The sequence below is a fragment of the Eschrichtius robustus genome, chromosome 11 (assembly GCF_028021215.1).
Source record: "Eschrichtius robustus isolate mEscRob2 chromosome 11, mEscRob2.pri, whole genome shotgun sequence".
Taxonomy (NCBI): domain Eukaryota; kingdom Metazoa; phylum Chordata; class Mammalia; order Artiodactyla; family Eschrichtiidae; genus Eschrichtius; species Eschrichtius robustus.
In genome coordinates, this window is record NC_090834.1 from 14,438,051 (window position 1) to 14,452,802 (window position 14,752).

Here is a 14,752-nt window from a genome sequence, read left to right on the forward strand (position 1 = left end):
AATAGTGCAAAAACTATTTTCATAGAAAAATAGCTAACACTGTGCAACCAGGAAAATTTTACAGGAAAAGGGAGGACTGATCACTTGATGGGAACCTTTGTGGAGATGTCAGTTTAGATTTGTTCAATGATCACACAAATGTAAAAAGAGTACCCACTCCAAAAGAAAGGTCTGATAAAATGGAAACTTGATATTTTGTTTAGTATTCAATGTCATCAGGAATTTATAATCTCCTACTTTCAACTGCCATACAAAGATAAAGTACTACCCTGTTGTCAGCCTTTGGCAAATAACCAATCCATATAACCACCAATCCTTAGATGTTTTTGGATTTGATTTTTAAAAGACGTCCTCTTTATTTATTTATTTACTTTTGGCTGCACGGCTTGCAGGATCTTAGTTCCCCGACCAGGGATTGAACCTGAGCCCTCCGCAGTGAAAGTGCCGTAGTCCTAACCACTGGACTGCCAGGGAATTCCCCAAATATGTCCCCTTTAAAAACACGTTTCCCTCTTTTTTTTTTTTTTTAAATAAATTTATTTGTTTATTTATTTATTTTTGGCTGTGTTGGGTCTTCGTTTCTGTGCGAGGGCTTTCTCTAGTTGCAGCAAGCGGGGGCCACTCTTCATCGCGGTGCGCGGGCCTCTCACTATCGCGGCCTCTCTTGTTGCGGAGCACAGGCTCCAGACACGCAGGCTCAGTAGTTGTGGCGCACGGGCTTAGTTGCTCCGCGGCATGTGGGATCTTCCCAGACCAGGGCTCGCACCCGTGTCCCCTGCATTGGCAGGCAGACTCTCAACCACTGCGCCACCAGGGGAGCCCACGTTTCCCTCTTATATACATGCTGCAAGACTCTACATTTATAAAAGCTGTCTATCTCCAGTCCTACAAAATCCTCTCACCCTCCCCTGATTCAATCTTTTGTTTATAAAGAGTACTGCTAATCCCTTAAGGGGCACTGTCAGCTTTTAAAGAGGTGAGCACATAAATGTTTTAACATCAGATTTGGTATTGCTTTTAAACAGAAATACTTGGAATACGTCACAAAACTAGGATTGTCAAAATCAAGCTTTAGGGTTTCCCTGGTGGCGCAGTGGTTGAGAATCCGCCTGTCAATGCAGGGGACACGGGTTCGAGCCCTGGTCTAGGAGGATCCCACTTGTCGTGGAGCAACTAAGCCCATGCGCTACAACTACTGAGTTTGTACTCTACAGCCCACGAGCCACAACTACTGAGCCCGTGCACCTAGAGCCCGTGCTCCACAACAGGCGAGGCCACTGCAGTGAGAGGCCCACGCACTGCAGCGAAGAGTAGCCACCACTCGCCACAACTAGAGGAAGCCCACGTGCAGCAACGAGGACCCAATGCAGCCAAAAATGAAATAAATCTATTTTAAAAATCAAGCTTTATTAAATTATACTCCATAAGGTCTCTTTCCTGGTGAGTAATACATAGATCAAACCAAAAAAGGAATTAAAAAAATGTTTTCATTGTTACACATTCAGGCCTCTGTTGTGGCAACAGATCCTCCCATCACATCAGCAAGCTAGAAGGATCTCATCAAGTCGCAACGCACACAGCATTCCTTCCTGGGTCCCATTTTATCTCAGGACGGCTCCCATGTGAGACCAAAACAGACCAAGGCAGTGAGGCTAAACATATCCTTGTTCTGGGAGTGAAAAACTGAATCCAAAGAGAAGACCCATCAAGTATAAGCTCCTGAGCTCTGGTTACTCAATTTTAGAAATGTCTTCTAAACCCAATTGCTGAGGGAGCAAGAAGCAGAGTGCTAGGAGAGTTTTGAGTGGTGAACTGATCACTTGCCTTAAGAAATATCAACACCTTGCCATACGGATTCGGCTGGTTTGACTACTGCGACTCGTGCTTAATTTTCTCTTCTTTGGCACCTAGCTATTTGTTGTCTACTCTTTATATTTTATCCCTCCAGGTTCCATAAGGGATTTGCGGGACGGAGGGAGACCCACCCACTCGGCGCACGTTCTAGAGAAAGGAAAGCAAAGATAATGCAAGGCCAGGATTCGGCCTTTTCCAGGAGGGAAATGGCAAAGAGGGGCAGAGATGCCATAAGCTGGAGCACTGTAAGGGGTTCCCAAAGCAGACAGGGTCGAAGTTCGTGAAGGAGAGAGACAGTGTTTAGGAAAGCACAGGAGAAGGCATTTGGAGGAGGTAAGAGAGCAGAGGTTTGGACTGGCATTCGACTAGGAGAAAAAAAATCCCATTGTAGACTCAACGATCCCCTCCCCTCCAGCTATATCCTCTCTTACCAGAGCCTGAGGGCCAGCAGCGACGACACGACTGAGTCTCAGTGGCCGAAGGGTTCCCACTTCCGACTCAGCACGGCAACCGGAGCTAACGTCATGACAAGGCGCCGGGCCTTGTGGAATCTCATCTGGGCGCCGGAAGCTGGGTGTGTCGCCCTGCGCTGGAAGCGGGCGCGCAAACATCCCCACTGCGCATGCGCTAACTGGCTTGGGCGGGGCGGAAGTGGCCGGAAGTGGATTTGGGGTTGAATTGGGGACAGGTCAGGTTGAGTTGGGAGTGGATTGTGGTGGAGCTCACTGGGATATGCGGCCCTCGGAAACCCATGTATCAGCAGCAGATATGACTTGGTGAACCCTGGCACTGCTAAGGCCTCTGTGGACTTAACGCTAATTGTCCCACCGATCTTAGGCCTTTTTTTTTTTTTTTTTAAACATCTTTATTGAAGTATAATTGCCTTACAATGGTGTGTTAGCTTCTGCTTTATAACAAAGTGAATCAGTTATACATATACAATATGTTCCCATTTATCTTCCCTCTTGCATCTCCCTCCCTCCCACTAGGCCTTTTTGAAACAGCTTCTGTAACTCTTCATAGATAATTATTATCTATGAAGCAATAACAGTAGCATTAACAATAACTGAAACTTGTGAACTGTTATTACGTACCCGGAAATGTGTTAAGATATGCTTTGATTGGAGTGCAGTTTTCTTATTTGTAAAGTGAAGACGAGTACTAAAGGTTACTTTGAGGTACACAAAGGCAAAGGAAGCAGCATACTTTTCAAGCACGCAAGTGAAAAGACAATTCATAGAGTGACAGAAAATATTTGTAAATCACATATCTGATCAAAAATTAATATTCAGTTATATAAAAAAGCCTATAACTCAACAACAAAAAACCCAAACAACTTGATTAAAGAATGGACAATGGGCTTGAATAAGCATTTCTCTATAGAAGATATACAAATGGCCAATAAGCACATGAAAAGAAGCTCAATGTCACTAATCATTAGGGAAGTGCAAATTAAGACCACAATGAAATACCACCTCATACCCATTAGGAAGGTGATTATGAAAAAAAAATAGAAGATAAGTCTTGGTGAGGATGTGGAGAGATAGGAACCATTGTGCATTGCTGATGGGAATGTAAAATAGTGGAGCACTTTGGGAAAACAGTTTGGTGGTTCCTCAAAAAGTTAAACGGAATTATCATATGATGCAGCAATTCCACTTCTGGGTAAATACTCCAAAGAATTGAAAGCAGGGACTCAAACAGATACTTGTACACCACTGTTCATAACAGTATCGTTTGTAATAGGCGAAAGGTGGAAACAACCCAGAATGTCCATTGACGGGTAAATGGACAAACAAAATGTGGCATATACATACACATGATTATTAAGCCTTAAAAAGGAAGGAAATTTTGATACTTGCTATGAACCTTGAGAACATTATGCCAAGTGAAATAAGCCAGACACAAAGGGACAAATATTGTATGACTCCACTTATATGTGGTACCCAGAGTAGGCAAATTCATAGAGACAGAAAGTAAAATAGAGGTTACCAGGGGCTGGGGTGAGGGAGGAATGGGGAATGGGGGGACTTGTTTAATGGGTAGAGTGTTTCTTCAGGATAATAAAAAATTCTGAAAATGAGAGTGGTGATGGTTGCACAACATTGTGAATGTACTTAATGCCACTGAATAGTATACTGTAACATACACAGACACACACACCAAATGTTGAGCAATCTTAGAGTGCCTATTATGTTCCAGCATTGTTCTAGCTCCTGAAGCTACAGTAGTGGAAAAAATATACAAGTTTTCCTGGAGCTTACAATCTGGTGAGAGTGGAGTGGTAATGTAGCATTTAAAATTAATGTGCACAAGGTGGATTATTCAATAAATACTTCCAGAATAAGTGGGTAGCTATGGATTTAAACGTTAGTCAAGATATTAGACCTTTACACTAAAATTAATTCAAGATGGATCAAAGATTTAAATATATAAAGTGAAACCAGGAAAATGCTAGAGAATTAATGGGAGAAGTTTTGTAAAAGAATAATCTAAGAATGGGAGAAGGCCTTTCTAAATAAGAAACAACCCAGAAGCCATAAAAGAACAGTGAATTCTTCTACAGTCAAATATTTGTAAAATGTGTATAGAAAACCAACCATAAGTAAAGTCAAAATCTAAATAACAGCACTGGAAAAATATTTGCAACTAATGCCACAAGCAAAAGATCTATTTTTCCAAATATGTAAAGGGTTGTTGCAAGTCAGTAAGAAGAAGATCAGGGGCTTCCCTGGTGGCACAGTGGTTAAGAATCCGCCTGCCAATGCAGGGGACCTGGGTTCAATCCCTGGTCTGGGAAGATCCCACATGCCACGGAGCAACTAAGTCCGTGTGCCACAACTACTGAGCCTGTGCACCACAACTACTGAAGCCCGTGCGCCCTAGAGCCTGTGCGGCACAACTACGGAGTCCACTCGCCACAACTACTGAAGCCCACATGCTCTAGGGCCCGCATGCCGCAACTACTGAGCCTGCGTGCTGCAACTACTGAAGCCCGCACACCTAGAGCCCATGCTCCGCAACAAGAGAAGCCACTGCAATGAGAAGCCCGTGCACTGCAACGAAGAGTAGCCCCTGCTCGAGCAACTAGAGAAAGCCCGTGCGCAGCAACGAAGACCCAACGCAGCCAATAAATAAATAAATAACACTAAGAGAAGGGGTTATATTCTAAACATCAAGAGTAACAGTAAAAAAAAAAAAAAAACAAAATCAAAGGATATGAGCCTGTATTTCATGAGAAGGAAAAACAAATGGTTAGAAAAATGCAGATTAAAATTAAGCTGAGATGCCATTTTTAACTTATCAGATTGGCAAAGTTCAAAAAATTTAAGGGCTTCCCTGGTGGCGCAGTGGTTGAGAGTCTGCCTGCCAATGCAGGGGACACGGGTTTGAGCCCTGGTCTGGGAAGATCCCACATGCCGCGGAGCGGCTGGGCCCGTGAGCCACAACTACTGAGCCTGCGCGTCTGGAGCTTGTGCTCTGCAACAAGAGAGGCCGCGACAGAGAGAGGCCCGCGCACCGCGATGAAGAGTGGCCCCCGCTCTCCGCAACTGGAGAAAGCCCTCGCACAGAAACGAAGACCCAACACAGCCAAATATAAATAAATAAATAAATAAATAAACTTCTTAAAAAAATTTAATAGTACACTGTTAGATTGTGTATGGAACAGTAGGGACTCTTGTTAGGATTATGTATCGGTCCAACCTCTATGAAGTGCAATTTGGCAATATTTAATTAAATTACAGGTGCAAATACATTATGGTCCTGCAATTCCATTTATTTGTATTTGTTACAAATAGTCTTAATGTTCAAAATGACATTTATTTTTAGAAATAAAACTGTAAAAACAAGACATATGAGAAATCTTTGTGACCTTGGGTTTGGCAAGGATTTGTTAGACATGACACCAAAAGCACAATCCATTAAAAAAAAAAAGGATAAAACAGACTTCAGCAAAATTAAAAACTCTTGCACTTCAAAAGACACCATTAAGAAAATGAAAAGACAAGTCACAGACTGGTAGATATATTTGCAAATCATGTAGCTGATAAAAGACTTGTATTCAAAAATATATAAGAACTTTTACAATTCAATAGTAAGAAGAAAAACAACTCAATTAAAAAAAAAAGTTTTGAACACACGCTTCACTAAAGATATGATAATAATAGCTAATAAGCACATGAAAAGATGTTCAACATCGTTAGTCATTAGGGAATGCAAATTAAAGCCACAATTAGATACTATTTTACATCTACTAGAATGGTTATACTAAAAAAGATAGTAACAAATATTTGTGAGGATGTGGAGAAACAGGAACCTCATTCATCCATCGCTGGTGGGAATGTAAAATGGAACAGCCAGTTTGGCAAACTGGCAGTTTCTTAAAATGTTATACATAAATTTACCATACAACCCAGCAATTCTTCACTCCTAGATATCAACCCAGACAAATGAAAACATATGTCCATGCGAAGACTTGTACGAGGATGTCCAGAGCAGCATATTGTATGACTCCATTTATCCAGAAAAGGCAAATCTAAAGAGATAGAAAAGAGATTAGTGATTGCCTGGCGCTGAGGGTGAGAACAAGGAGTGGCTGCAAAGAGCACAAGAGATCTTAAGAGACTGGTGGAAATATTCTAAATCTGGATTATGGTGATGGTTGTACAACTGGGTAAATTTGCTAAAAATTACCGAGAACAGGTGAAATCACTTAAAATGAGTGAATTTTATGTAAATTATACCTCAATACAATTAAAAAAAAATGACATTTATACAGTCATTGTGGCATTTTAAGAGCAAAAGAACAAACTTAAATGTCCATCAATAGAGGACTAGTTAAATAAATTATAGGGGATCTGTACAAAGTGGCTGCATTAAAAAAAAAGGAGCTCCTGTATATATTGGTATGAAGTAATCTTCAGGTTTTATTAGGTGAGAAGTGCAAGATGTAGAGTATGATAACATTTGTGTGGAAAATAGGGGAAGGAAGAAAAATGTGTACTTAAGAATTTGCTTGGGGACTTCCCTGGTGGCACAGTGGTTAAGAATCTGCCTGCCAATGCAGGGGACACGGGTTCCATCCCTGGTCTGGGAAGATTCCACATCCAGCGGAGCAACTAAGCCTGTGTGCCACAACTGCTGAGCCCATGTGCCACAACTACTGAAGCCCGTGCGCCTAGAGCCCATGCTCCACAACAAGAGAAGCTATCGCAATGAGAAGCCAACGCATTGCAGTGAAGAGTAGCCCCCACTTGTGGCAACTAGAGAAAGCCCACGCGCAGCAATGAAGACCCAACGCAGCCAAAACCAAACAAAACAAAAAATCACGATGCATTTATCACCCATTAAAAAAAAAAAGAATTTGCTTATGTATGCCTAGAATACCTCCGATGTATAATACTTTAAATATCTTGTAAAGCTATATAAGAAACTAGTATTATTGTTTGCCTCTGTAGAAGGCAACTGGGTGGCTGGAGAGGGAGGCGGAGGGAGACCTTTCACTGCATATTTGAACCATGTGAATTATGATTTATAAAGGAAGTAAATAAAAATTAAAACTTAAAAAAATGGTATTCAAATAAAGGAGGTTATCTGACCTTTTCGTTTTTTTTACAGAAAAATTACTTCCAATAGGTGGCGCTCCTGAAACACATACAAGTTTTACTTTACTTTTTTTTTTTTTTTTTTTTTTTGAGAAAAACCCGAATTTGCTCTGATGGCCTTTCTTCTCCATTTGTCACCTTTGGGAATCTTGAGTCTAGATTTAGGGTTGAAAATCTCTACTAGGATTGCTCCAAAATGTATTGCTTTTTTTCTGAGAACTGGATAGAAGGGAAAACACCTGGATTAGAAAAAGAAAAATTGCAACCGGTTCAGAAAACCAAATAATGCTTGGGCCCTGTTTTCCTGATTGAAAATTCTGGTTGATTGAATTAGAACTTCTGATTGATTGCTTGGGTGATTGGAAGGTTAATATAGGTTCAGTGATTCTTAACTAAGGGCGACTTTGCCTCCCGTGGGGATACTTGCAATATCTGGAGGTATTTTTTTTGTCACAGCTGGGGAGTACTACTGGCATCTGGTGGACAGAGGCGAGGGACGCTGCTAAAAATCCTACAATGCACAGGAGTGTCATCCCCTCCCCCCAAGGAATTATCAATCAATCCTCCCTACCCCCCCATCCTTATAGCTGCTTGGGGAAAGGAGATAAATTTGGCAGTAGTTGGGAAGGCAGGTAGTGCAAAGGCACTTTCTTAGAAGTGGTGTAGAGAGACACACCTACTCTGAGTCCTGGGCTCAATTCTTCCTCAAATGGTTTCCTTGAAGGTGGCTGTATTGGTCATCTTCCCGTTCCTTAAGGGGCTAAAAAGGATAGTACAGTCATACTCATTTTCCATCGTCCTCTATGAATTAATTTGATGCATATTTATTTTCAAATTAAAAAAAAATTTTTAGCTTTCACTCTAAATGTCTTTATATTTTTCACCTTTCTTCATATATATATACTTTTAAAAAATTTTTATTGGAGTATAGTTGATTTACAATGTTGTGTTAGTTTCAGGTATACAGCAAAGTGAATCTATTATACATATACATATATCCACTCTTTTTAAAAAAAAAACTTTTTTTAAGATTCTTTTCCTATATAGATCATTACAGTGTATTGAGTAGAATTCCCTGTGCTATACAGCAAGTTCTTATTAGTTATCTATTTTATATATAGTAGTGTGTATATGTCAAATCCCAATCTCCCTATTTATCCCTCCCTGCCCTTACCCCCTGGTAACCATAAGTTTGTTTTCTATTGATGCATACTTATTGAGTGTTTTTTATGTTCAAGGCTTTGGAGTGGTTTCTTTATGGTCCTGGGGGTGGGAGAGGACAAGAATGGAGGCTCTGTATCTAGTTCCTCTGTGTGTTCTTCAACTTTTTCTCACTAGACCCTGACCTCAGTCTCTCTCAACCCTTCTCTTTATTTCATCCATTGTACCCAAAGGGATAACGATGCCATCGTCTGGTATGTCCTAAGCAGTTTCTTCCAAATAACTTGTCCCCCAATTCCAAAATTTTACCACTACTAACTAGCAATGTCTCTTTCACTTCACATTCCCTTACCTGATAGAGCTGATCATTGGACAACAGTGTCTGCTTGTCTGAAGCTGCACAAAAAATAAACAAAATGTACATATACACAAGATAGAATGAATAATAAACTGGGATATATTCACCCAATGGAGTACTGAATAGCAATAAGAATTAGTGAAATACATCTACATATAACACTGTGGATAGATCTCACAAGCATATTGTTGAGTAAAAGAAGACACACACAAGAGTACTTACTGTATGAGTCTATTTACATAAGAAACAAAAACAGGCAAAATGAATCAATGTTGTTAGAAGTCAGGATAGTGGTCGCTTTGGGGACTAGGTGGAGGCTGGAAGTGACCACAAGTGTTAATTCTCTTTCTTAAACTGGGTGCTGGATTCATGTGTGTGTTTGCTTTGTCAGAAAATTTTTTTGAGCTGTGTGTATGTGATTCATGCACTTTTCTGTATGTAGGTTTTACTTCAAGAAAGAGTTTTTTAAAAAGCACAGAGGACAAATCAGAGAGAGTTGGATCTTGAGATAGGCAAATATGCTGTGAAAACACCAAGTGTCCTTTTCTCCTGCCTACAGAACCAGAGCCCCACCCAGCCATGCTCATCAGTGACACGTGCCAACCCAGTCTTTTCTATTGGTTCTATTTTGGTAGGAAGGAGGCTAAGGGTCCCAGGTGGTCTCACCTCTCGTCTAAGAGCATTCTTTTACCTCTTGACTGGCGAACTCCTTCCTGTCCAGCAATGTAGTAGACCCCAACAGCAAGGAGGAAAATGCTGATGATTTCAGTGAAGATAAAGCCAGACACAGTGGCTGAATTCAGCTCAATGCAGTTCTGACACACTGTGGGGAAAGGGAAGGATAAGCCTCCTTCGAGGTGTGAAAGTTGTTCTGGATTTTTTTCTCCTGAGATAATACCTCTGTCTAGGGCAGCAGACTGCTCTCTCTGTGGGTGGTATGGCAAGGGAATTGCCTGGGAAGATCCTTGGACTGAGAACTCAAAGCTTTTTGATGTTCCTCTGTCCCCCAGGAGTCCTGGGGAAGCCCATGTAGTCTTACTACCAGCAACTATTGAAATATAAGGAAGACCAGATCCCATTCTCCATGCTCAACTGCCTTCTACATTTCTGTTGCTTACCTTGTAGTCTCCCCTGTCTCCCTTACCCGCTCTAACTCACTTTATATAAACTGCTGACTGCTCCAGTCTGTGGGGCCTACCCGAAAGTGAGTCAGGCTTTACAACACAGGCTATGCTTTTTCAAGAATTTGGGGGAACTGCTTTGTTAAATTCAAAAAGAAGTAAGTTGAGGGACTTCCCTGGTGGTCCAGTGGTTAAGTCTCCACGTTCCCAATGCAGGGGGCCAGAGTTTGATCCCTGGTCAGGGAATTAGATCCTGCATGCTGCAACTAAAAAGATGCTGCATGCCGCAACTAAAAGATCCCACATGCCGCAACTAAAGATCCCCCATGCCTCAATGAAGATCCCACGTGCCACAACTAAGACCCGGTGCAGCCAAATAAATAAATTAAAAAAAAAAAAAAGAAGAAGTACATTGAGATTAAGAAAACTCGCTCTTACTTCACTGTTTAGCATCTATTTCCACACTCACCCCAGACAAGAAGCTCACCAGAACAGCAAGTACTGCTTAATTTCACACAAGCAAACCAAAGGGGTTACGTACTTCTATAATATACTTGGAGTGGTTTTGAACGGTTCTTTGATCCTTGACACCAATATATCCCTCGAGGGTCCTTGGTACTACTTCCAAGATTCCAAGTCTTTTTATTTGTGTTTACAGGACTTATTTCCACCTGATCTTTAAACCATCTGATATCTTTTTCATTCATGTCACAAGTCAGAAGTACTGAACCATCTTCTCGATTGTCATCCACTTTTACTGAAAAAGGAAATGTCTGTTAAGATCTTGCCTCTGAAATTCTCCCTGTCCCAGGGCATCAGGAGAAGACCATGACAGTAGTGCTTCTTAAGCTTTAATGTGCACATGAATCACATGGGGTCTAATTAGAATTTCAGGTTTTATTCAGTAGTTCTGGGGAGGGACTGAGATTCTGCATTTCTAACATGCTCCCAGGTGATGCCAATGCTGTTGATTCATAGGTTGTGCTTTGAGTAGTGCCTAGCTGCTAGGGTCCTGTTTCTCCTCCAAGAACCAGAAAATTAATTGTTTAGCTACAGGAAAGTTGCCAGGGAGGTCAAGACTGGCCACTGATTTGGTTGACGCTGGAGAGGTTTGCTGTCTATCCTTCATCATCCCATCCCTTCTTAGCTCTTCACTTGCTCCTATAGGACTACTGTTGTGGGAAGCCATATTTCCATGAATTTCCTCAGAGGTTGATGATAGAAAGAAGGCATTTCCCCTACCTTCATTCAACTGCGCCATAGTACCTGTAGAGACAGAAGAGAGACAGTGGATCAGCTGGGCATGGAGTCATTCAGATCCCCTGATGTATCATTTCCACGGTCATTTGAGGCCAACATGGAGAGCGAGAGCCTAATTCATGTGAGTGACAGTATCTATACCTATTTCCTTGGATTGTAGCCTAAATCACCAAACCGAATTTAGGGTGTTGTATAGCAAAGAGTTTGTCTGGTCTTTCTCCTGGGTTGCTGGGAGGGAGTTTCTCAACCCTTGGAATTTCATGAATGACAGGATTGCCTTTGTGATTCTTCGTGGGCCCTTAGATCACACATGAGTTTATGCTAATGAGATGACTCAGGATGGGACTGGTCAAGACCAAACATGTGATTGGAGAATTGGGGCTTTGAGCCCTAGGAGGGGGAGGAGGACTGGAGATTGAGTTCAGTCACATGACTAATGATTCAATCAATCATGCCTATGTAATGAAACCCCAATAAAAATTCAGTTGTACTTCCTAGTTGGTGAATATATCAATGTGCCAGGAGGGTGATGTATTTTAATTCCTGAAGGAGAGGGCATGGAAGCTCTGTGTTCAGGACCCTCCCAGACTTCACCCTATGTGTCTCTTCATTTGGCTAGATCTGATTTTATTTTTTATAATAAAACTGTAGTAGTAAGTATAGGGCTTTCCGGAGTTCTGTGAGTTGTTCTAGCAAATTCTGAGGGTGTTCTTGAGAACCCTCCTGATTTGTAGGCAGTTCGTTAGAAGTGTGGGTAGTCTGGGGATCCCTGAACTTGTGCCTAGCTTTTAAAGTGAAGGCAGTCTTTTTGGGGAGTGAGCCCTTAACCTTTGAGGTCTGACACTAACTCTGGACAGTTAGTATTGCAGAACTGTATTGCAGTATACGTAAGGGTATTGCCTGTACAGTGTGGAATGCTCTGCTCCTTTAGCAGCTAAAGCCCTGGCAAAGACTGGGTGTGCACTAGCTAAAGTCTTTCAGAGCTGAGTTACTTCTAAAATCTTCAGCCTTGGTGATCCATTTTTTGTGGAAACCCTGAACGTCCCAAATGAGTTAGCTATTAAATAGCCCTCAAATCTGTCTCAAAACTCAGAGTAGTAGAGTTGCATGGTAGACATACTATAGAGAACCAACACTGGAGTTCAGTTCAATTGGATTTAATCCAAACACTTACCACTATTATGTGCCTGACATGAGTGACGAGTGTGGAAGAAACGGGTGGTGATACAAATAACTAGTTGTCGCTTCTGAAGAGTTTACAATGAAGTGGAAAAAAAATAAACACAAATGTAATAAATGTAATAGTACTTATAAATTATCATTTAGTATTTGTATAAATGCATATGGAAAGGGGTAGAAACTATTGATTTTGACCAAGGGTGAGGGGACAGGGAAAGCTTGACAGAGAAGATGGCATTTGGTTCTGCCTTGAAGAATGAGTAAGAATTCACCAGACAGAGAAAGAGTTTCCAGGTAGAAAGAAGAGCTGAACAAAGATACAGACTTGGAAAAGGACAAAAGAGGTAGTTTGGCTAGAGGTAGAGTTTGTTATGGGGAGAGATGGGGGCATAGATCAAAGTGTGATGGAAACAGTTGGAAGGAGTCAACAGTCTTAGAACTTCATACAGGGGTGAACTGTTTATGAATAGTTCACCCGGAACAGTGCCTGGAACATGGTAGGAGCTTTATATATTTTGAATGAATGTATGAGTGAATAAATGAGTAAATGAAGATAAAGAAAAGCAAGACAAAGAGTTAAGCAGATTTCTAACTAGCTCTTCTCCCCATCCACCTGATCACCATGGGAGGAACAAAGAGTCCCCTCATTCTAACTCTGATTCAAAACTCCCCATATCTCCTCCCTCTTGTGTCTCCCTCCCACCCTCCCTATCCCACCCGTCTAGGTGGTCACAAAGCACCGAGCTGATATCCCTGTGCTATGCGGCTGCTTCCCACTAGCTATCTATTTTACATTTGGTAGTATATATACAGACTTAAAATTTTAAATATATTCTTGTATCTGTGGACGTCTCTTTAGCATTTCATACTCATGGTGATTTTCTCCGTCTGGAAGCTCTCTACTCCCTTGGTTTCTATGGAATAGCACTCGTCTGATTATTTCAGCTCTTGGATCATTCCCTTATCTCTTTACTGACATCTTTGTCCTCTAACTATTCCTTAAAGGTGGTATCCTCACAGTTCTATCCTCAGCCTCCTCTTCCTCACATCTCTCATAGTTCTTGCATGATTTCAACAACTTTCAATGTGGAGAGAATCATCTCTAGTCCAGATTCCAGGCATCGGCCCAGTTTATCCACTTCCTATTGTATTTCCAACTGAATATTCGTTCAGGCAACCTATATTGTACCTTACACTCAATCTGGCAACGTTGAAACTTATCTCTTCAATTAGACTACGAGCTAATTGGAGCAGAAGGTTTTTATTCACTTTTATACCCTTCTAGCCTAACACGTAATAGGATCTCACACATATTTGTTGACCAGCTGACCAACAGAGTGAGTGAATGCTTCATAGGTCTACTTCTAACCCCAGCTCTGAGTTAAAGAACACATACCTTTTCTCTTCAGATTCCTGGCCTGTGCCCTTTGGGCTACATTCAAACCTAAGATGGTGGCATCCGGATTCTCTCTCAAGCCAGTAAAGTCATCTGTTTTGATTTCTTAAGACACAAGGACTCCATCTTTCCCATGGAACACGGCTTCTCTTTAGCAGAGAGCAGTAAGAAGCTTCATTTTTGCCCTTCCTTCTCTGAACTTTAGGGTGACAGCTCGAGGTTAGGGGATCCCAATATTCTTGCCCCCCAGTGATGGCTTCTTCCCTTGAGCCCTTCTCCAGACTGTCAGACCCCCTAGCGGGCCCTTACCTTGAAGAAGAGTGATAGCCAGGATGAGGCCAGCCAGACGCATCCCCTGCTCCATAGCAGCCTCTGTTCTTCTCCCGCAGAAGCACTGAGCAGCCCCTAGCAGCCAGCCAGCCAGCCTGTGCTAGCATATAGCCTGGCTCCGCCCAGCATCCTTAGGGCTGGGGCCCCTGTGAGAAGGCAAGAACCCGGAGCCTCCACCCTCTGCTTCAAGCGTGGGCAGTGGGTGGGGGCAGGGCTCAGGAGGGCTGCAGGTGCAGATATCTCTGGCTTTTCAGTTAAGGAGAGGAGCGTGGGTGGTGGAGGGGAGGGAGCGGGAGGGAGTGCTGGATTCCCATCTCAGAGACTCAGCTGGTACAGAAAGCCACCTTGGGTGCTGGGCAGGAGGTGGCCTGGGCCCCTTTCTTTTTATGAGGGGAAGATAAACGTTTCTGCCACCACTTGTTACTTGGATCTCAGCCAGTTGTTGCCTGTTGCTAGCTGTTGTTGTTAGAACTAGTGAATTTAGGTG

At 42.1% G+C, this 14,752-nt stretch overlaps 2 protein-coding genes across 2 annotated transcripts in view; both read right to left on the bottom strand.

Annotated features, from left to right (window-relative positions):
* UBE4A (ubiquitination factor E4A) overlaps positions 1–2,409 on the bottom strand; it is a 34,469-nt gene extending 32,060 nt beyond the window's left edge. Inside the window, exon 1 of the mRNA XM_068556551.1 lies at positions 2,286–2,409. The gene's annotated coding sequence lies outside the window, so the exon portion shown is untranslated. The remainder of the gene's footprint in view (positions 1–2,285) is intronic.
* Positions 2,410–6,232: 3,823 nt separating this feature from the next.
* Positions 6,233–14,299, bottom strand: CD3G (CD3 gamma subunit of T-cell receptor complex). Its single transcript, XM_068555877.1, has 7 exons — positions 14,245–14,299; positions 11,343–11,366; positions 10,642–10,857; positions 9,671–9,802; positions 8,974–9,017; positions 8,137–8,220; positions 6,233–6,391 (listed from the first exon to the last, which is right to left on the bottom strand). The coding sequence occupies exons 1-6, from the start codon at positions 14,297–14,299 to the stop codon at positions 8,155–8,157; spliced, it is 537 nt and encodes a 178-aa protein (XP_068411978.1). The 3' UTR covers positions 6,233–6,391; positions 8,137–8,154.
* Between the last annotated feature and the right edge of the window lie 453 nt (positions 14,300–14,752).

Excerpts from the sequence above, each read along its gene's own strand:
- CD3G (XM_068555877.1), bottom strand. The coding sequence starts at position 14,299 with ATGGAGCAGGGGATGCGTCTGGCTGGCCTCATCCTGGCTATCACTCTT. Across the intron at positions 10,858-11,342 it reads TATGGCGCAGTTGAATGAAG|TAAAAGTGGATGACAATCGA; the intron begins GTAGGGGAAATG and ends TTCCTTTTTCAG. Across the intron at positions 9,803-10,641 it reads ACTCCAAGTATATTATAGAA|TGTGTCAGAACTGCATTGAG; the intron begins GTACGTAACCCC and ends CTTTCCCCACAG.